The sequence below is a fragment of the Giraffa tippelskirchi genome, chromosome 10, assembly GCF_054371585.1.
Source record: "Giraffa tippelskirchi isolate mGirTip1 chromosome 10, T2T-mGirTip1v1.2.pri, whole genome shotgun sequence".
NCBI classification, from domain to species: Eukaryota; Metazoa; Chordata; class Mammalia; order Artiodactyla; family Giraffidae; genus Giraffa; species Giraffa tippelskirchi.
The window spans coordinates 143,083,673-143,105,003 of NC_137284.1; the positions used below are offsets into that span (position 1 = coordinate 143,083,673).

General features: G+C 47.9%; 2 protein-coding genes across 4 annotated transcripts in view; one reads left to right on the top strand and one right to left on the bottom strand.

Moving 5' to 3' along the window:
- Positions 1-1,824: 1,824 nt before the first annotated feature.
- SLC13A4 (solute carrier family 13 member 4) overlaps positions 1,825-21,331 on the bottom strand; it is a 42,962-nt gene continuing 23,455 nt past the window's right edge. Inside the window, exons 6-16 of the mRNA XM_081533012.1 lie at positions 18,860-18,899; positions 17,864-17,941; positions 15,999-16,183; positions 12,990-13,109; positions 11,620-11,721; positions 11,184-11,285; positions 10,389-10,486; positions 10,056-10,180; positions 6,607-6,768; positions 5,197-5,334; positions 1,825-3,048 (exon numbers count right to left, since the gene is read on the bottom strand). Of these exons, the coding sequence (XP_081389138.1) occupies positions 2,911-3,048; positions 5,197-5,334; positions 6,607-6,768; positions 10,056-10,180; positions 10,389-10,486; positions 11,184-11,285; positions 11,620-11,721; positions 12,990-13,109; positions 15,999-16,183; positions 17,864-17,941; positions 18,860-18,899 (1,288 nt within the window). The 3' untranslated portion in view covers positions 1,825-2,910. The remainder of the gene's footprint in view (positions 3,049-5,196; positions 5,335-6,606; positions 6,769-10,055; positions 10,181-10,388; positions 10,487-11,183; positions 11,286-11,619; positions 11,722-12,989; positions 13,110-15,998; positions 16,184-17,863; positions 17,942-18,859; positions 18,900-21,331) is intronic.
- LOC145523189 (uncharacterized) overlaps positions 2,265-21,331 on the top strand; it is a 44,142-nt gene continuing 25,075 nt past the window's right edge. The window contains exons 1-6 of one of the 3 annotated variants that reach the window (XM_081533013.1): positions 2,265-2,493; positions 4,444-4,589; positions 11,703-11,907; positions 15,935-16,448; positions 17,496-17,848; positions 18,118-18,415. In XM_081533013.1, the coding sequence (XP_081389139.1) occupies positions 2,466-2,493; positions 4,444-4,589; positions 11,703-11,907; positions 15,935-15,960 (405 nt within the window). In that variant the 5' untranslated portion in view covers positions 2,265-2,465 and the 3' untranslated portion in view covers positions 15,961-16,448; positions 17,496-17,848; positions 18,118-18,415. Of the gene's footprint in view, positions 2,494-3,938; positions 4,188-4,443; positions 4,590-11,702; positions 11,908-15,934; positions 16,449-17,495; positions 17,849-18,117; positions 18,416-21,331 lie in introns of those variants that run through there. The other 2 variants (XR_014066411.1, XR_014066410.1) reach the window with 2 other exon arrangements.

Sequence of the window (21,331 nt, forward strand, 5' to 3'; positions counted from 1 at the left end):
GGGATATTGCAAAACCTGAGTCCTGCGCCCGCACATGAAAAATGCAACTCTTAATATGTACAGCTGTACCAGACTCGGCCAAGCAGAAGGCGCCCTGTAAATAGAGCAGGCGGTATGCTCAGCATTTGTTCAGTGAGGGCGGCCCCAGGACAGCTGCCTGAGCCCTTGGGTGCTCTCCGCTTCCTGTCTTAGAGTGGTTCAGTTATCTTGTTCGCCTGAGAGTGATCCTAGTGTTGAGATGTGCTTTTCAAACAGGTGTCTAAATATGAAGCCACCTACTTTATTTGGGTTCAGCTAAATAAGAGATCTACTCTGACAATGGAGGAAAGAACTAGCTATTTTTTACTTACTAAAATGGCCCATGAGTCTTTGTTTCATGTGAATTCTAACATAAAAGATTGTATACTGTGTACTTCATGAGTGACTTAAAGAAATTTCTGAGACAACTTTAAGCAAAATTTGATGTATAATCAAGAATAAGATGCAACTCGGTGTTTTTGTTTCTCAGTTTCATCAGCTATAAAATGAGCTGGTATAGATGATCATTTACAGCTTTTCCACTCATATAGAATTGTGATATGGGAAGAGAAGAATCAAATTTAATGTGTTTGCAAAAGACAGCACTAGTAAGTAGAGCTGTTAGGTCCTGACCAGCAGCAGAGTGATTTCAGAAGACAAGGAGTTGTTAGTCATAGCTGACGTTCGTTAGTCATATCTGGAATGAGCAGGCTTCTTTGGACTGAATCTCTGGTCTGGGGACAAAACAGAGCTGTTCGGTCTACTGACCAGACCAAAATAAACACCCTTTCTGAACTGACTGGTGGACGTGGCAGCAGCTTCACGGAGCTGCTCTGCTTTCTGTTTCACAGCGAGTCAGGGTCTCAAATAGCTGAACAGGGGCCAATCATTCTAAGTCAACTGAATTCTTTTTTTTTTTTTTAATTAATTTTTGGCCGCACTGGGTCTTCGTTGTTGCGTGTGGGCTTTCTCTAGTTGCTGTGTGAGAGCTTCTCATTGCAGTGGCTTCTCTTGTTACGGAGCACGGACCCAGGACTTGTGGGCCTAGTTGCCCTGTAGGGTGGGGAATCTTCCCAGACCAGGGATTGAATCCATGTCCCCGAATTGGCAGGCGGATTCTTAACCCCTGACCACCAGGAAAGTCTGAAGTCAGCTTAATTCTCTGTCACCTTTTCTTTCTCCTTTTGCTTGTTTATACTCCCAGCATCTTATTGATTATCTGTGCATTGCCTTGTTGTCTGACTTAAAGGTTTGGTGTTTTAAATTCTGTAACAGGTCAGACCCTCGACCATTTGGCTACCCTGACAGTAGGAGTGACATGCTGACTCAGAAATATTTCAAAGCAACATGAGCGGTAGCGATTCTGGTTCCTCAACGTTAGGTTCCAATACCTAACACTGGTATTTCATTTGGGCTCATTCACTTTTGTAAGTGGCCGGATAATTTGGCCTACACTAACTGGAAGCAGCAGTAATATTCCTGGTTAAACCTGGAGCAGGTTTTTGACTGGCACAAAAGAAACTTTGTAACTCACAGATATATGATAAACTAAGAGAGTGACTTTATTGGTAAAGCATTGTCAGAAAACTGCACTTGCTATCAGTAACTTAAAATCAATTCAAGCAGTGCTGTAACTATGGTTTCCTCTTTTTCCCATAAGCTGTATCTAGCAAGTAGTTGATGGTAGAAATCTGAAATGTGTCATGCTGGAGGGATTGGGAGCAACATGCAATCCTATGGCAAAGACTTCTGTCATGGGGATAGGGGTGTAGTTCAGGAAGAAGGAGGAGGCCTGGACTTACAGAGTCAATTCAAGGAAGACATTTATTGAGCAGACACACACACAGTTTACTGTATCGTGTAAGTTGCTGGGGACTTTAAAAAGACATAAGACATCTCCCCTCCCCTCCAGGCTCATCAACTTTTAGAAAGTGATGGATGTGTTTGGACCTTCCTGTGCTTGTCTTCTCAGGGATGAACTACTCATTACCTCCAGAAGAAAACCCATCAACATATCATTAATAGTGCTGTGGTCTTAATCACAGTTTTGGCCTCCTTAGTAAGACAGGTAGGAACTATTAAGGTTTTTCCTTCCTCCCGATGCTTAACCAGCACGGTGTTATTGATGGTTAGTGCTGAGTGAGGAGAGAGACACTGATTTCAATGTGTCTTCTTTCTCTGCTTCCTTTTCCTTTGACAGAGAACAGCACCAGCCTCTTTCTGAAGGGGACACTATTTCTTTGCAGGGATTTGGTGCCAAGGTATAGAGAAGCCATTGAAGAGAGAAGCTTAAAAGAGGAGTGATTAAAAGGAGTGATTACTGACTGCCACAAAGAGGCCTCCCTAAGAACTGCCCTTTTGTGGAGAGAACTTAGAAGAAACACCTAGGAGAAAGGAGCCGACGTCAGGTCTCAGGTTCTGGGTGAGACTTTTCCCCCGAAGAGGAGATGACACTGGTTTCACTCTCTGCACTTGGTAGGATGATTTGGGTTTTCTCTTTCTATTCCTAAATGGGACTGAGAAATTAAGAATAACATCAAACCCAATGAGACTGGTCAGTTTGTGAGGCTTAGCCTCTGAGGGGGAACGAAGACAGACTTTTGTCTCTTGCTGGCTTTCATTCAGAAAGAGCTGGTTGGAGAGACAAGCTACAAGGGAGGGAGAAGGGTTTTAGGTTTCCTTGCGCTGCGGCGCTGAGGAAGGAGGGCAGAGCGGAAGACACTGACGTCCGGGCCTGTGCGTTGTGCTTGGAGGCTCTCTGCATGTCATTGGAGGTGGCAGACGGAGGAATCTTCTGAGGGGGTCCTGTGCTGCTGGTGGTCCCCTCGGCCTGTTGGTCAGACTCTGCTGGGTGCTGGTTGCTCCTGGGGTTGGGCTGTTCGCCCAGAGGGGTCAGGCCTGATCAGTGATATTACTGACCTTGGCCCAGGCGGGAAACGTGTTGAGGTTGAAGAGGCTTATTCCCCATGTATTGATGGCCACCATCACTGTCACCAGGCCAATGACATTGACCCCCAAACCAGCTTTCACCTGCAGGACACAAGCAGCAGGGCGCACAGCCTGTGGTCACTGTGAGCAGACAGCACAAGTGCCCAGGTGCCCCCCGCCTGAGCCTCTCCTGATGTGACCCCAGCCCCCCTGCGTGGCCCTGACTTGTTCCCGTCACTGCCCCTTGGTACTCTAGTGGTGCCTCAGTGGGCACAGGCCTGTAGAGGACAGGCGGACAGGAAGGACTTAGGGCTGGGAGATGGCCGTTGTTATCATCTCTCCATTTGTAGCACTCTCACTATTGCATGGAGGCCTAGGAAGTATGTGCTTGGGACGCCAGCTCTTGGAATGTTAAGTTGCACTAAAAAAACAGCTACGTGACTAGGAAATGTGTTCATCGAGATCCAACAGAGCTCGTTAAAGCAGAAGCCTCTCAGAGCCGTCACTGTGCCTTCACACGTGAGGGCCTCCTAGGAGAGCCTGTATTCTGTGACTGTCACCTTTTCCCCACAAGGAACAGCTCAAGGAAGTAGTGTCCTTGGGTTCACCTGGGCAAAGGTCAGCCGTCTCCACTCAGCCCTTCCACAGAAAGGCGACAGACACAGCGCCCTGGCTGGTGGCATGGGGCCTGTGCTGCTTTCTCCTGAGGGAATGTCACCTCCAAGGCTCTGACACGCCCAGGCGGAAGGGGGCCGTGGGGGAAGAAGGATGGCAGAGCCAGGGCCATCTGGGAAAGTGTGCACTAAGCAGGGCTGGCATCCTAGCGGGAGACGACCAAGTGCACAGTGTGTCACCAGGAGTCCACTGACCGGGACTGAGTTGGGCAGGTTGCAAGGGAAAAGTGAACGTGAGGAAATGGCTGATGACTCGATGAGTCGACCTTCTGCCTTCCGGCCCAAGCCCTGTACTTATGAATCATCCCATTCCCCCAGGCCTTTCGCGAGGAGAACTGCCCATGTTTCCCAGCAGGTGAGAGGAAGCAGGTTCTAAAGGAGCTAAATGAAGGTCATTTAGAGCTGAGAGGGACCGCACAGAGCATCTGGGCTGAACCTGCTCACTTAGCAGATGAGGAAAGCAAAGTCTTGAGTCGGTGCCCAGGCTGGGGCTAGAACCCAGGACCGGCTCACTGCTTGTCATCCGGTGCCTTTAAAAATGACTGGCTCCTGTCCCTTGATTCCAGGGTAAATGCTGGGGGTGAGCGGCGGGAGCACACGGCAGAGGGAGGTCGAGGGGACGGGAGAGTCGCGGTGGAGCTCGGCAGGAGCGGATAGGGCTGTGCAGTAAGATCTAGGGGTGGAGGGGGACAGAGGGGTGGCTGTGACCCCCTTCCCGAGCTAACTCTGATGACTCGGATGAGCAGTATGAGAGTAGAGAGGATCTGAGTATCTGCTCCCAGCCTGAAGCTCTTTCTTCTGTCTCTCCGTTTGATATTTACAGGGCTGCTGAGATCTAGTTTGGACTGGAGTGAAAAACTAGCCCCAGCAAGGGATGACGGGCCATTTCAGTCAGCTGGGCCCAGTTACCTGTATGAGGGTTTCCTCCCTCCCCAACCTCGTCAGCCCTGGGAGTCGAGAAGCATAGCAGTGAGTATAGGCCGAGAGGTGGAGGCTGGCCCCACGCTAAAACCAGCCGCAAAGTGTCCCCTCCAAGCTGTGTTTCGTGAGCCTCGCTGAAAACTAAGAAGTGAGCTATGGGTGCTTCATTTTACGGTTGTTGCTTTGGGGGTTTCTTGCTTGGGGAGAGGGTTGGACAGGGAGAAGGATCTTGTTCTGACAAAGTATCTTTCACCCTCAGTTCACACAATGTCTCACACTTAAGCTTCTATGAAGAAGCCAGCAACTCCAGGTCAACATCCCCACGGTTCAGTGCAGGAACTGAGCAAAGACTAGAACAAGCTCTCAGCTTCTGGAGTGGGTCACACCCCGGGTCGGTCCCAGCCTTTTCTGTCTACGTTCCCACTCTTTTCCCAGATTAGGGCTGGGGAGAGCACATGATTGCTATTCTTGGTGCTTGTGGACCAAAGAAAAGCCTTTCATCAGGACCATTCTTTCTGCCACCCTGGGGCTGAGCTATGACAGGTCAAGGGTACTGCTTATAAAATAATAAACTTTAGGAGAAGGCTATATAGGGCCAGTCGTCCCTGTCTTCATGGCAGGTGGGCCTGGTGGGAAGAGGCCACCCATGACTCACCATATCTTTAATCTGGCAGTGCCCATAGCTGAAGACGATGGCGTTGGGGGGATTGCCCACTGGCAGCATCACTGCAAAGGAGATGCACATGGTGACTGGGATCAGGGTGTAGAGTGGGTTTATTTGCAGCGTTTCAGACTAGGAAGAGAGAGGATTCACAGAAACATGAGCGCGGAGGTGAGACTTGCATCTGCCATGCTTACCACCACCAGTGTACCTAATGATAGCTGGGTGTCAGCTGCCCTTGGCTGGATACCATGTGCGACGGACAGTTAAACCGCGCCCTCAAAAGCACGTAGTCCCGGGCTCCTTGGATGGGTCCCTGCTGCTCACTCACTCCCCGTGGAAACATGGACTCCAAGTTGCCTCCCTACTAGAAGGGATGTTTCATTTCTTGGTGCTGGTCTAAGGGAGTAGTTTTAAAATTTGATGCTTCAGCTGAGAAATTGTTGCAACACAAATCTCATGAATAAGTTGCGTTGACTAAGGTAGACATCTCTTGCTCTTGGCGTGCAGAACTAAGGTTTTGGGGTTTTTTTTCCCCAAGGTAAGATAACAGCCTTATGTGGGACTTGAACCTGTGGTCTTACCCTCAATGGTACCAAGTTTTAAGTGCATTCCTGCACTCGTGCAGGCGGGCTGATGAGAGGGAGAAGTTGGAGGGAGACGTCTGAGCAGTGAGCAGAGAGTGGCTGACTGGGAGGAGTTTGGGGCTGATAGAGTAGGAGGATATTATCTTGTTGGCGATGAAGAAAAGCCTTCATCTTATAGGTTCCACCTCACAGAATGGGATGGAGGCAGGATTGTGTTTGGTGGATCACCTCTGGGGCTGCTTAGCCAGGCTGAGATCTGCCAGTGGCTCCACCCCCACCATCCGACTGCGCAAACACCTACTCCATTAATCACAAATTGTTCTGAGACCCAGGAATGAGGCTGGCGTTGCTCATAATTCTCAGAATCTCCTGGACAGAGAAGCTGGGTGGAGGTGGTGATGACAGAGCTGTGGTTTTGGTCTCTGCAGCTGAGAGTACTTCTGGGAGCATTTTTTTCTCCATTTTCTGTAGCTATTTCTCCCACCCTCCTGTTAGGTCTCATCTCTGGAGAAGGGAAAAGGCTACTCACTCCAGTATTCTGGCCTGGAGAATTCCACGGACTGTATAGTCCATGGGGTCGCAAAGAGTCGGACACAACTGAGCGTCTTTGACTTCACTTTCACAGGAGAGAAAGATTGATGGCGATCGTGGGGTATTAGAATCCTAGGGTTTTACGGTTATTTTGTCCATTCTTGTTTCCATTCAGAACTGCCCCTAAACTAAGCCTAGACTTTTGGGAAAGGGTTTCTAGAGCTCTTGCTTTTATTATCTATTTAGTTATCAGTTACTGGATGTCTAGGAGCCCTGTTCTACTCACCAGACTGCACACGATGGGCAGGAAGATGGTGATGGTGGCTGGGTTGCTCACAAACTCTGTGACAATGGACACCAGGATGCATGCCAGCAGGGTGACAGCCCACGGTGGGAGGCTGCTCAGAGACAGCATCTGCTGCCCGATCCACGTGGAGAGGCCAGAGCTCTACAGGGAGACAAGGCGATGCAGTGAGGACAGAGCAGCACTCTTAGCCTCCAGAAGGTCAGGGATGATGGGGGTTGGTTGGGACCACCAGGAGCCATCTAATTTGCCTCCCCATTTTTAGGCAGGCTGGATCAACAGGCATTCCTATTTTTTTTTTTTGTTTGTTTTATGATTAAGTCACTTCATAGCCCAGCAAATTCTTTTTTTTTTTTTTTAATATTTATTTATTTAGCTGTGCTGGGTCTTAGTTGCAGCATGTGGGATCTAGTTCCCTGACCAGGAATCAAACCTGAGCCCCCTGCACTGGGAGTGTGGAGTCTTAGCCACTGGACCACAAGGATCCCAGCAGATTCGTTTTTTAATGATTGCACAACATTTAGTCTTAGAGCCGCCTAGTCAGTCTTTGTCACAGGGCACGGGGAGCCTCCACTTGCTGTGATCCTCCTCGGCGCTGCAACGACTTGGCAGGGATTGGAGACCTTTGGGGGTGGTGGGCCACTCAGCTTCACACTCGCTACTCTTTCTCCAGCCTCCAACAGTGTCATGCTGTCTGTTCGACCAACAATGCCCTTTGCACAGGTTGCCAAGTGTCATCCTTATTCCTGCTTTTGAAATCGATTTCTCTTATCACCCATGAAAGGGAACAAATTATCACCATGTTTGGATAGTAACTTCTCTGGTCTTTGGGGCCTGAGTGGGCAGGGCTGGACATTAGAAATTTTACGTGAGTAATGAAAGAGAGAGGAATTACAGGTCTGTTTCCATGTCGTGGGGAAGGTGCCACCTCACTAGCCTGGAAATGATCATTCTGCCTCAGCCTGTGTTAGGTTCAGGTCTCATCACGGCTGACATCAGGATCTACCATCTGCCCATATTTCTTGTCAATATGATATAAAGGCTTTAACCTTTTCCATTAGCAACACCTACACACATCAACTCAAATAAATGAATATTTCCCCTTGAAGTAATTCATTTGGTTGGAAGATGTTCATCTGCCAATGATGAGGGCTCTCCCCATCCCCTAAAAATGAAGGGCACAATTGAGTTTATGTTCTTAAAAAACCCCAGGTTGCCATATGCACTCTCTAGCTCTCCCACCCTCCCTCCTCTCCCTTCTCTAGTTGACATCCTCTGACTTATCCTGTTCACCCTCCAGACTGCAGATGCAATAAAGAAATGAGGACTAGGGCAAGAAACAGGGTGAGACATTTTAGGATTCTTCAAACTGCGGGCCCTACTCATGTTCTGCTATTAAGGATGGCCTCACTATGTTGTCAGCAGGCCACCCTTTCTCCTCTTCTCCAAGTTCATCAAAAGCTCATTTCATCTCCACAGCACCCGGGCCACTTCATGGCACATAGGCAACTGATAACCAAAGGGCTTCAGAAATCTCACATGAAGCCATTTTTACCTTGAGACACTTCCTTTTTTTTTTTTTCTCCACTGACTAAGAGCTGTAAATGCAATGTGTGAGGACTACCTCAATTAATGATGGGTGGAGTACCTCAAACCTCTATAATTGCTACTGCTTGTGACACATAAAACTCTGCTCACCAGAGAATGACAGAGGAGGCAGAGAAGTTACCTGAGTGGAAGCAGCATGTTTTTTAAAGAAATGGAGTATTATTTATCATGTTATCCAACAGCACTTGTAAGTAAAGTGAAATAATGGCAATTTTTTTTCCAGAAGAACTAGTTTATACTATAATTTGAAATAAACTGATAAATTAGACTGTAAAGTTAGGGGAAAAACACAATAAAGGAAACCTTAATTTTTTAAACCCTTGGTATGAAAACATTTTTTATTGAATTTTCCTCACTTACGTTAAGACTCTGAAATTATTTCAGATTCAGTAGGAATCACACATACTGTACCTAAATTATATTATTAAAGTAGTTGAGTGAGTAGGTTTTATAGCCATACCAACTGTACATGTACAATTTTGGTAAAAAAAAAAAATCTTGCCAGGCTGGGCTCAGTGGCCAAAACTAACCACTGAAATTCAACAGGGATAAATATATTATGAACTTGGAAAGAGAAATATTGAAAGCATATATACAGAACTGATTGAAGGACTTGAAGCTTAAAAATAGCTAACAATGAAAGGAATGAATGATATTAGTTGACTATGGTTTCAGTGTAAACATTGACATGAGTGCCAATGAAGCCTTGTAAAAGCTTCCATAAAATATAGGACGGGGCTTGAGTTATTATTAATAACTGCTCTACTCTGCAGTAGACTGACCACCCCTGGACTATGTTTGATCAAAGGCAAAGTGTAGTGAGTCCTAAGGAGAGAGACCAGTGTGGTCATGGGTCACTACTCCTATGAAGCATGGTTAAAGGAACTGAGGAGTTTTAGTTGGAAGAAGACATGATCTAGGGGAACATAATAAGTGTCTTTATTGTTTTAATAATTATTACTGAGGAGAGGGTTCCTGAGAAGAAAGCCAGATCAAGGATTGGAAGACATCCAGAAGACCTGAACTGAAAGTCAAGAGTGACTTCTCTGCTGGCTGTGCAGGGCTGTCCTTGTCACCTAAGGTGTCCTGGAGGGAAGAAGTCTCTCCTGGGTGGGCTAGGGGACCCTGTGTCCTCCATGGTTCCTTCCAAGTGGAGGACTCTGGGACCTTATTACTGATGCAGATAGCATTGAGGCCCACACAATGGGCAATCAAAACTGAGCCAAGTTTAGAATGGGTTAATGTGTTAAACTTATAGAGAAGACAGAGGAAGAAAACAGCGAGACCCTTAACCTGATTATTAATGGTTATTTACTTCAGGAAAGGGTTAGGAAAATCAACTCTTTCCCACCAGCCCCCTTTAAAAGATCTTATCCCAAATTCTCCGGAAATTAGGGGGTATCTACACCCACTTTAGCGTACATTCTCCAAAGAGCCTCAGGATAGGCATACAGACTAACTGAGGGATCAGTCCGGGGCATCTCTGGGCCCTTATACCTGTCACCACTGTCAGACCCCCAGAAGGAGATGGCTACAAAGTCCAGTACTTCTCTTGCCTGCAGCGGTGTGGGCCCATACACGAGGTGTGAATACCTGTGTGCCAGGACTCTAACTCTGTTCCCAGTAGTGCCCTTTAGACATTCCAGGTGGGACAGGATGTCCATTCCTGGCTTCTCTTCCCAGCAACTTAGGTGAACATTCATCTCTTAGCACCTTTGAATCTTCCCTCCCAGAACCATAAGGACTCGTTATGTAAAGCCACTGGCTTTACATAATTTATAGAATGAAAAATACTTGGCCCACTAAGATGATTCAAGGGTTACCTTGCTGCCAGACGCCAGAGCATAGCCTCCTCCCACCAGAATGACAATCTCCCAGGGCATGGTCTTCTGGAAGTCCTTCCACGTGATGATGGGCTCCATGCCCAGCGAGGGCCCCCGGTCCTCCCCTAGATCACAGGGAGACAGGAAGGCAGAGCCAGATGAACCCTCCTGGGTGAGATTCGTGGAGACAGGGGTCTCGTTGATGAACTAGAGGATACTCTGCTATGCCGGGAGGAGTCAGAATGGCTTTGGTAAGGCTCCTTCCAGAAATTCTTAACTTAGACCATTATTTGACTGGAGCCAGCCCCGACTCTTCCCGTGAACTCCTCTCACCATCTCTGTTTTTCCTGAAGCAAGGCTTCTTCGCTGGGATCAGGAAGAGGAGGAAGCCAAGGAAGACAGAGACCGTGGCATCGGTGCGATAGCCCTTCCTGCCAGAGACAAGCAGAGCTGGGGAGGAGAGTCGGGAGGCCCAGGGGTCACACCGGGCCCGGGACAGCCTGTCTGAACGTGGTTTCTCTCTAGTGGCACCTAGTCTAGTGGGGACCTCAGCCTTCCTTCTGGCCAGCTGCTTCCATGCCATCCACTGGTGGATTTAATGTCTGGAGGCAGGGCCTGGCTAGGGTAGATGTATTAGCGTGAATTTATGGACCTGTTGGAAGGAGTGAGCAGGAGTTATTTTAGATAGAGGAGAAGAGAAAAGGGGGCGTTCTCTTTCCTGGGAGGTTCACAAGCTGGTGCTGACAGCTTGTGGCCTGTGGGCCTGGCCCTCAGAAGTATGGGGGGGGAGGCGGGACACACCTCAGCCACTGCAACCATAGCCTTTACAGGTGGTGTTTTATTCTATAGACATTTTCTCCTTTAACTCGCGTAACAAGCACTTAAGTAACAAGACCAAGGTCATGTGGATGGTAAGTGGCAGCTTCTGATCCCAACCCTGGAGGCAGACTCCAAAGACTGTTTTCTTCCTGAGTCTGCACTGCAGCTTCCCTAAGAAAGGGAAACTTTCAAGAGGACAGAGTGCTTCCTGGGTTCCTGACTATCCCTAAGAGTCTAGGAGGGGACCCTGGTGGGTACTGCCTGAAGACTTCGGGTGAAGTGATCATTCACAGAGATGGTATCATTTACTTTTCAAAGAAGGAATCCCAACCAGGAACAAAGCCAGGCTCCCGAGTAAACCACAGCACGGTCATCAGGACGAAGAAGAATCCAGTCACCATTTCTGGGTAGCTAGAAGAGAAAACAGGAAGACCTCCTCCAGGGACTGGGACGTTTCTCTTGGCCTCCTCGCTTTGCTTCGGGATGCTCTTGCGAACAGGGCTCCAGGACTGGAGACCTGAGATGCAGCTTCTGCTCAACCACTTGGAATACAGCAACCGGGAAGAATGGCCCGTAGGGCCTGGGGGCCAGCTTGACTTTGGCATTAAATAGCACCTCTATTTGTACTTGAGGAAAACTCCCCCAGCTCAGGAGGCCGCCGAGAACAAGGCTGCTTCTGTGTGTACTTTACCTGCCGTGATTTTCTCCTGGGAAAAGAGAAAAGGGGTGAAGGGCTGATTCTTACGTAATGGCCCCCAGCTTTTCATATTCCTCTTGGATTCTCTTCTCTGATAACTCCTCCCTTTTGGTCTTCTTCTTCTTACTCAGAGAGCAGGTCTCTTTAAAACTGAGAAGGGAAGAATGAGCAGAGGAATGAAGGCCACTTCTGAGAGCAAGTGGAGAGCAAGTCGTAAGCAAACATTAAACTACTGGCTGGCTGTGACAATTCTTCTCTCCCCTCGCTCCGCCTATCATGTGACTTCATCTGCCAAGTTAACACAGCCTCTCAGCAGCCTTCTCCCCAGCTTCCCGGGTGAATCTCTGGTATATGAATGTGAAGTCATGTCTTGTGGACTTGTGTGAGGGTATTTATGTTTGGTTGTTTCTACATACTCATCTTTCCCCCGCTCCCAGTTGGGTTTTTAAATTACCTAATTAATTAGGCTGTACCGTGTGGCTTGTGGGATCCTGTTCGATTCCGAACTAGAATCGAACCTGTACCCCCTGCATTGGAAATGCAGAGTCTTAGCCACTGGACTTCCAGGGAAGTCCCTACATACTCATCCTTTACATAAGTGAGAATCATTGTGATGTGGCATATGTATGTAGATGCTTATATATTTATTTTTTGCAAGCACACATAGGAGAGAGTGTGTGTGTGTGTGTATCTGTCTAGAGACAGGGTTGTTTGGGGTGAACGTGGGTATTAGTTTTCAATTAGCAATACTGGGAGCATGGAAGTATACAGTTGTCATTGATTTGATGATTGTCTCTTGAGTTATTTTTTTAAAAAGCTCATCTTAAAGAACATTCCCTGAGCAATGGGAAAGTTGGGTCCCCTGGACTAATAGCAAAACATCAGGTATATCTTTCCTTTGTGTTTGAAACTGACCAGATTTGGAGTAAGCATCGGTAATGGAAAGCTGGCTAAGCAGATTAATATTAGAAATAGTACTGCAAGAGGAATGTCTAATGTTATTTTGAGGGATATAAGCGTATTTCATACAACTATTAATAAATAAATTAGTCATGTCTATAAAATTAAGCCTAAGGCAACTTCTACTTAGAGTCATTTCTTTAGAAATTAGTTCAAATTACTCTCCATGAAACTACATTAACTACACTCCAATTCAGACTTATGAATCCAGCCCTTCCTCTAACCAGTCAGTTGACCATAAGAACATTACATCATGGAGCTCATAGAGAAGTGCAAAGTCCATGTGTGTTTGGAGTATCTAGAAAACATGATGCCTGAGTCCTCATCTACTCCACTGCCTTCTCTTCTGGGCATCCTTGATGGTTACTTGGCAGCTCCCAGCTGAGTGTCACCCTCAGGGCTTGGGCCGTGGCCCTGAATGGATGGGAGAGCCTTGCTCTCAGGGCCCTAGGACTCACTTGCAGCCCAGGAACAGCCAGTGCATCCAGAACCAGCTGACCACCAGCATGATGAGGGAGATGGGGAAGCTGAAGAGGAACCAGGTGCCAAAGTTAACCACTTCTGCAGCTGGATACTGGCTGGGAGGGAAAGAACCAGGTCAGTGATTAGAAAAGGGTGGATTTCTATGTGGTATTTTGAGGGGTAATAAGCTAAATGGTCCTTAAGAAGACATAAAGCAGAGTTAACAGTATAGCTAATGATACAAGTATGGTGATACATTATTGGGAAGTCACTTGACAGCTGCAGCTGTACTGAGCCCAGCCAAGAATTATGAAATAAGCTAAAATGGCATCCAAGCAACCAAAATTGATATCATGGAAGCGTATACACGTTGCACTCAGGAGAATCACTCAGATCTGTTTATTCTTAATTTATGTAAAGATTCTGATAAATTGACCACCCAAGACATAGGCTAAAGGAATAGGAATTGGCCCAGAAACTAAACCAGAAGGGCAGACACTAAGAACTTGGGCAGAGTACTATGGTGTGAAGAGCTCAGATCCTGGGGAATTGGGTCTTAAACTTTGATCTATCCTTCCTCCTCCCATCTCCTTCCTCATTTTCTTCCATTTTCCTTCATTCTCTCCCTGCTTTGGATCCCACTCCCTCTTGTTTTCTCAGTGCCATCACTCTGTCAGTCATCCCCTCTCTTGAGTGTTTAATTATTCTCTCATCTGGATCATTCCTATCAGTGCTTAAATGTCTTTCATCTTAAAAGCCCATTCTTGACCCTGTTTTGTTAGTCACTTAGTCATGTCCAACTCTTTGTGACCCCATGGACTGCAGCATGCCAGTCTTCCCTGTTCTTCACCATCTTCTGGAGCTTGCTCAAACTCATGTCCACTGAGTTGGTGATGCCATCCAACCATCTTGGCCTCTGTCATCCCCTTCTCCTCCTGCCTTCAATCTTTCCCAGCATCGGGGTCTTTTCCAGTGAGTTGGCTCTTCACATTAGGTGGCCAGAGTACTGGAGCTTCAGTTTCAGCATCAGTCCTTCCAGTGAATATTCAGGATTGATTTCCTTTAGGATTGATTGGTTTGATCTCCTTGCAGTCCAAGGGACTCTCAAGAGTCTTCTCCAACACCACAGTTCAAAAGCATCGATTCTTCAGCGCTCAGCTTTCTTTATGGTACAGCTCTCACATCTGTACATGACTACTGGAAAAACCATAGCTTTGACATACGGATCTTTGTCAGTAATGTCTCTGTCTAGGTTTGTCATTGCTTTTCTTCCAAGGAGCAAGCGTCTTAATTTCATAGCTGCAGTCACCATCTGCAGTGATTTGGGAGCCCAAGAAAATAAAGTCTGTGACTATTTCCATTGTTTCCCCATTTATTTGCCATGCTTTACCCTCCCTTTATTATCACCGCATCTCTCCCCTTCCCTTCACAGCCAACTGTGCATTTCCTCATTTCCATCTTACTCCTCAAACTACTGAAATTTGGCTTCTTTTCAGGTCACTTGACCAAATTGTTCTCACCTAGGTCACCAGTAACCTCCATATCATCAAATCTAATGGATACATTTTTGTCCTTACTTTGCCTGATCATTCAACAACTTTAAACAATATGGACACTTTCTTCCCTTGGGTAGAATGACACTAGATTTTCCTCTTCTCTGTCTAATACTGTTTTATTCTCTCTTTTCTAGTCTACTTTAAATGTTTTTCTAAAAAAATATTTACTTATTTATTATTTGGCTGTGTCAGGTCTTGGTTGCTGCACGGGGGATCTCTCATCACGGTGCCTGTACTCTTGAGCTGTGGTGTGTGGGCTTTATTGCTCTGCGGCATGTGGGATATTAGATGCCCGACCACAGATAGAACCTATGTCCCCTGCATTGCAAGGCAGAGTCTTAACCACTGGACCACCAGGGAAGTCCCTAAATGTTTGTGCTTAATATTTATGCCCCTGATCTCCTTACTCTGTGTTCTCCCTGAGTAATCTCCATCACTCTTAGGGCTTCAGTTTCCATATGCAAGTCACTAGGACCAGCTACCATCTACTTTGTGGGGCCCAGTGCAAAAGGCAAATGTAGGGCTGCTTGTCTACTGACAGCAGGACATTAAAACCCACATGAGGCCCTTGTGAGTCTGGTGGCCACCCCGACTCCACATCTGTGTCTTTAGCCTAAAAATGTCTCTTGAGATTCAGGGACATGTCCACCCGGACATGTCCACTTCTCTATCAGCATTTCCTCATCTTTACCCTCGTGTAGGTCAAGGGCAGCTCTGTTGCCCCAGCTGCTGAAGTCCCGGCTCTGACAATAAGACCAGGGCTTCCCCTCTCTCAGGCTTTTCCTAATCCAACCTCAGAAGCTCGCTCAGATCCGGCCATTTCTCCTCCCACTGTTATCCAGGCCACCATCAGCTCTGTCCTGGGCACTGGCAGCAGCAGCCTGGATTGACTTCCTGCCTTTTCCTTCCCAAATTCCATTGTCCATTTTTAAAATCCAGAATGAGTTTTCAAAACTGTAAATGGGATCACCTCACTCCCTGCCTATAATTCTTCAAAAGCTTCTCCCAACCTTTTTGGATGAGTTTCAAGTTCCTTCATGGGCCCTGTGAAGCCCTGTGTGGTCTGCACATCCACCTCCCTGGCCTTGTTTCGCCCTCTGCCATTGTCTTTGTTTTCTCTGCTCTCTTGCCTCTGAGCCTCCTACATTGTTTTGTCTGGAAGATCTCCCTTTGTCCAGTTTACTCCAGCTCAGGCTCCAGGTCTCTACTTTCATTGTCACCTCTTTGGGGAGGCATTTCCTCCCTCTAGACGGATTCCCCCCACCCGCCCCCGCCACCCTTGCAGAATCCCACCCTTCTCATCACATTTAACTGTAATGACTTCATCATTTCTCTGGCCCTTGGTACAAAAGCTTCCCTGATTTTATTTTCTGCCATATCCTTAGCATCCGGGTCTGTTCCTGACACATGATGGTCTGCAAATACTTGTTGACCAAGTGGATTACTTACTTGTTGAAGTGCTCCAAGAAGATGAGGCTGGTGGAGGTGCCGATGATGGTGGTCAGGCCCCCGATGGTGGCGGCATAGGAGATGCTCAGAGAGAGGCACTTGCAGATCATCTGGTCATGCTGGGACTTGTACTTTCTTTTGAGCTCCTGGTTCCTGGAGCTGGGGGTCAGGACTGGTGGCTTTTCCTACCAAAGGAAAGTCAGTGAACTTCTCCAACCTAGCTTGGGCTTCTGGCCCACAAAGCATGAAAGACCATTGTGCAACAGAAATGTTTTGAGCTTGGATGTCAGATGGGTCCCAGTCCCAGTTCTACCCTTGACCTGCTCGGGCAGCTCCATCTGAACTATAGTTTCTTCTTCTGTAAAATGGGGAAAATCCAGTTTCCTCTGCCAGGTTGTTGTAAAGAGTAAATAGAAAGCACTTGGAACACTTCCTGGCATTTAACAAATGGTAAGCTATTGATATTGTTATTTTTGTTGTTATGAATAATAACAGTTATGTTTTTTACTTGAATTCCAGTAAAACTGACTGCTCTCTACTTCATGTTTAAATACCAAATGGAAGATGGTTATTCTCTGTGGAGTTACAATACAGTCCTAGTTGGGAAATGACTAAAAAAGCAGCTTTGCATTATAGAAAGAGTCCAGCTTTCACTGGACAGAGAGTCAAAGTGTGTTTCTCTCCTCCCTTCTTTCTCACTTTTTCCTTCTTGCCTATTGATTTTTCCTCCCCTCTTTCTCCTCCCCCTCAATTGGCATAGAAATCTCAGCCTTGCCCTGGTCCGCTCAGGCCCTGAGTGGTCCATGTGATGGCCTTTCAGGGTCAGAGGTTTCTGACCTCTGATCTCAGCTCTGGGCTTAAGAAGCCAGTGCCCCTCTGTCCTGCCAGGCCCATGAGACTAGGAGTAGCCTGGTACAGATGTCACCAGGCCAGGCCATGGGGAGACTGGGGGGCAGAGGCCACCCTGCCACAATTCTCAAAGCCCATAACCTCTGCCCCATCTTCTATGAGGGCCTGGAAAAGGCTGGAGCCTTCCACATTCTCCTGAAAGAGTCCTTGATTATAAGAGCTGGAGGAGACCTCAGAGAGTCTCTGGTCCAGTGGTTTTCCATGATCCTTTCTCCTAATGAAAACTGACGTGAACCTCCAATAGAGGAAACAAATAAGGCTTTTAATGGGCGTACATCGATGTTTTAACTGAAAGTGCATTTGAATCGAGATTCTCCTCTTACTAGCTCCAAAGCCTTGGGTACATCTCTCTGCATCTCAGTAAAAATGCAGTTCAAAGTTGCTCCCTTGTTGAGCCAAAACTAGAGAGCAAATGCCCAGCACAGTGCTTGGTATTTAATAAATAATGGTATTTATTTATGATGATACAGATGCTACATAATTGAGATGATTTTGATGAACACAAAAACTTGAAATCTAGGGTTATAAGTAAGAGTTGCAGTGTGACGCCAGCTTCCACATCTGTTTTACTTCTGCATTTTGTTTCAGTGATAAAAGTTCCGGGAAAATCAGGGAACAGAGAAGCAGTTGCCTTAAAAATCTCAGGATACGTAACCACAATATTTGCAGTGCCCCCGAAGCACCTTTGAGGAGTAGTGTGAACACCTCTGATCTAGACTGAGCCTGTTTTAAAGCTGACAAGACTGGGGCTCGGACAGAGGGATAACTTGCCGAAGTCAGCAGCGAGTGGGATGCCTTGTCGCTGCGGCACATGCAGACCTCACACACAGGTGGCTGAAGTGGCCTGCTGACAGACAGCCTGCCTGCCTGACACCCTCAGAGCTGCAGGAACAGTGCCCCCTGGGAGCTCAGGTGCTTCACAAAGGAAACAGGATCAGGAGGTACCGTTCCATTACCTGCGATGGGTCCTGCTTCCTGCCTGGGAGGTTTGCTGTTTTGGCAGAGTTGGTGACTGTGGGCACACCATTCAGGTTCTGTCAGGACAAAGACCATCACACCATCAGGAGGAGGATGTGGGGTCTGGAGAAGCCACTGGATCACCCTGGGGTGGGGCATGCCTCTGTCTCCCCTCCCTGGGGACTTGGGGAGCAGAGCCAGGGTGAACAGGTGGTAGAGAGCCACCCCCACTGTGCCTGCCTTCTTTTCACAGGTTCCTGTCTGACTGGAGCCAAGCACCCCATTTGAAGAGGCTTACGAAATTTGGAAAAACATGGCTCTGTCCTTAGAGGAGAGCTTGACTTTCTAGAACTCCATTAGCTCATGAAGAACCCTTCATTTTAACACAGAGAAAATGAAAACGCATACAACCAAGTCCATAGTTTGGACTGATCAAGGCCCATCCATTGGGACTGAGGTGAGAAGTGATGTAAAAACAACCCTAGGGGAAGGGGCAAGGCTGAGCAGTGTGGGCAACTTGACTTTCACCTATAAACCATCCCCTTTTGTAGTACGATTTTTGTAAATGAACCCCTCCTGAAAGGAGTCCTAAGGGTGAGTCCGTGGATGGCTGAATATTGGGTTTCTGTGAGGAAAGGTTAGCCTGTACCTTTGTGAAGCTAAGCCCAGAAACCAGGCCTGGGGTTCAGAATTGCCTGAAGCCTCATATGTCCAGGCTCAGGTGAGCACCTCTCTGCCCTCGTATCTGAGAAGGCCACTGGCTCTCAATAAGCTGCCAGGCATCTCTGACTCTGAGTTACCTTTTTTTGTATAATTGGTTTTTTTGGCTGCACCGTTCAGCTTGCAGGATCTCCGTTCCCCAAGCAGGGATCAAACCTGCACCGCTTGCAGTGAAAAGGCGGCCTCTTAACCACCGGACCGCCAGGGAAGTCCCCGTGAGTTATCTTGAGGGTCTTTTAAGTATCTCAAAGCACAGAAGAAACCCAAGGCCATACCTTGTTCTGCATCAGGGAACTGAAGTCTGCATTTGACGTGCTAGAAGAGAACAAAGGAGGTGGGAAAAACAGCAGTGGCCCAGGCTGGCTGAGACGGGGATTCTGCCCACATCGGTGTTTGGTATAAGGGACCCTTCTAGACTCGGGTGTTCTAGGCTACAAATAAGACAAATCTCACCTTTGAGAGATGTGGTAAGGATTTGTGGGGACAAGGGCAGGGTGTTGCATTTGAAGGGAAATCGAGACTGCTAATAGCTAACATGGAGCTGAGCACTCAAGAATGGATTTCAATCCTCACGACCTTGTTAATCTTCACAGCAGATCTGTGGGGCAGGTACTGTTACCTACATTTACAGGGTAGGAATCTAGGCAGAGGGAGGCTACTAGCTTCCCTGGGGAGCCTGGGTGCTAAGTGGTGGAGCCAGAGAAGAACATGTCTGCCTGCCTGGAGAGCCTGGGGCCCTGGACTGCGGTCTCACTGGCTGACCATCTAGAAGGAGAAACGTGAAATGCTTCTCTAAGGCGAACAGGAGCAGGGAGGGCCAGGGCCACACGTGGTGAAAGGCACAGGAGAGCAAGGAGATGGGGGCGAGCTTCTCAGCAGCAGCTGCACCTCCCAGAGTGGGAGTCACCGCAGGCGCTGAGTCCTTCCCACCCCGGCTGCTCTCCAGCTGTGCCTTGGGGAGAGAGGAAGGTGAGGATTTAACACCAGTCGTACTGACTTCCACTCAGCACTAAAGGCATGTTTCTGGTCTGTCTTAGCTCTGTGGACAGTGGGTCCCGTGAGCTCAGCCACTGGGAAGGCCAGTGAGGTGCTGGACACACATGCAGGACGTGGGGCCCTGCGGTCATCACCCACCTCCAGGCTCTGTCAGGAGTTGATGGAGCTCAGAGGGAAGCGTTCGTTGGAGGGAGCTGTCAGCCTGGGGGGAGTATTGTGATATTTCCCTATCCTCCTTCCCAAATCGGGTAAGGAGGCTGGTGAGGAACCCCTCAGACTGCCGTCCTACCATCCTCACACCACCACCAACCCTGGCAACCCCCTCCCCGAGCCTCCCCTGCTCGAGTGCTGCTGAGAGAGTCCAGGGGCACCCTGAGCTTCAGCTTTGGAGTTTGGGACATGTGTTTACACCTGGAAAAGAACAAGGGCAAGAGGCCAGTGGGCGCTGCCCAGGAGGCCAGAGTGAGGGGGGAAAGACCCCCTGCACCAGGAGCAGCTAGAGCTTTCGGTGTCCAGTGGTTCTTGCCAGGGGGGAGGCCCACATGGAAGGTGGCTGGGCCGCTGCTCACCATGAAAAGGCCCCACCACAGAGGCAGAGGCAACCGCAGATGGAAGGGGCTGGGGAGTGAGCCACCAGAACACAGAACCAAGGGGGCCAAGCAGTTCTCCAAGAGCACCTTATGCCATCCGGCCCTGTGCAGAGGTGGCCTCCAGGGGACACTCTGAAGACGCTGAAGGTAAATGCCCGATGTGGGAAAGAGTAGGGACCTGAGTCCCCGGGCACTGACCGTACTCTTCAATACCTCCAGCCAAGACCCTCTGTGCTCCTGTGTCTTTCCTGCTCCCTACAGCCTCTGTCCTGACGCTGGAGAAGTCAGAAGTAGCAGAGAGGGTTGGTGAGGGGAGGGGAAGGTAGAGGAAGACAGAGAAAAAGCCAGCTGTCTCCCCGCTCACGGTCACCTCTCATCCTGCAGATCTAGGCTGACAGGAAGGTTGAGTGTGAGCACGAGAGAGTGTGGGGAAAAGCTTCAAATGAGAGAGTGAAGTTTTGACACGAGCCTGGACTAGATGGCCGAATATCTGAAAATGAGATTGTTCTAATATCTGGAAGGAGCTGGGGGGTTTGGCTGAGACATCATCAAGGGTGGGGAGGGAAGGCCAGTGTATTATGATCGGAGATAGTGGTGGGAAGAGGGCCCCCCTGCATCTGTTTATCCACATAGTGCTGGTCTCACTCACTGTGGGTTCCCCATTTTTTTTATGAAAAGAGCAAATTGCACAATGGAGCTCTAGTACAAATCCAACTTTTAAAATGTCCTATTCATCACAGTCTTCCTTGAAGACCACATATTGATATCAGATGTCCAAAAGAAATCAGCTGTTCATGAATCTGACTCACATGAGTGTTTGAGACCAGATTTCTCCTTTTCTAAAAAAGCTTGTTTTCATCATCACGTGGCTCTCTCACCAACTGTCCTGTTATCCCCTATGCGTCACTTAGTTTTTCCTTGCCGTATCTAACAAGGCGAAATCTAGTAAGACCATATCTAACACCTATAAAATACTTCATGGTTCTCTAAGAGTCTCCAGTGACATCTAATATGCAAGACTTTCTTCATTGATAGATTTTTAAAATATCATTCTCCCAAGAGGGACATCAATTTAGATGAAATTCTGCTTGGGAGATGTATGTACAGTCTGTATGTCACGTCAGGTTCAGTATAGTCTTTCCCCCTCTTCCCTCAGCCCTG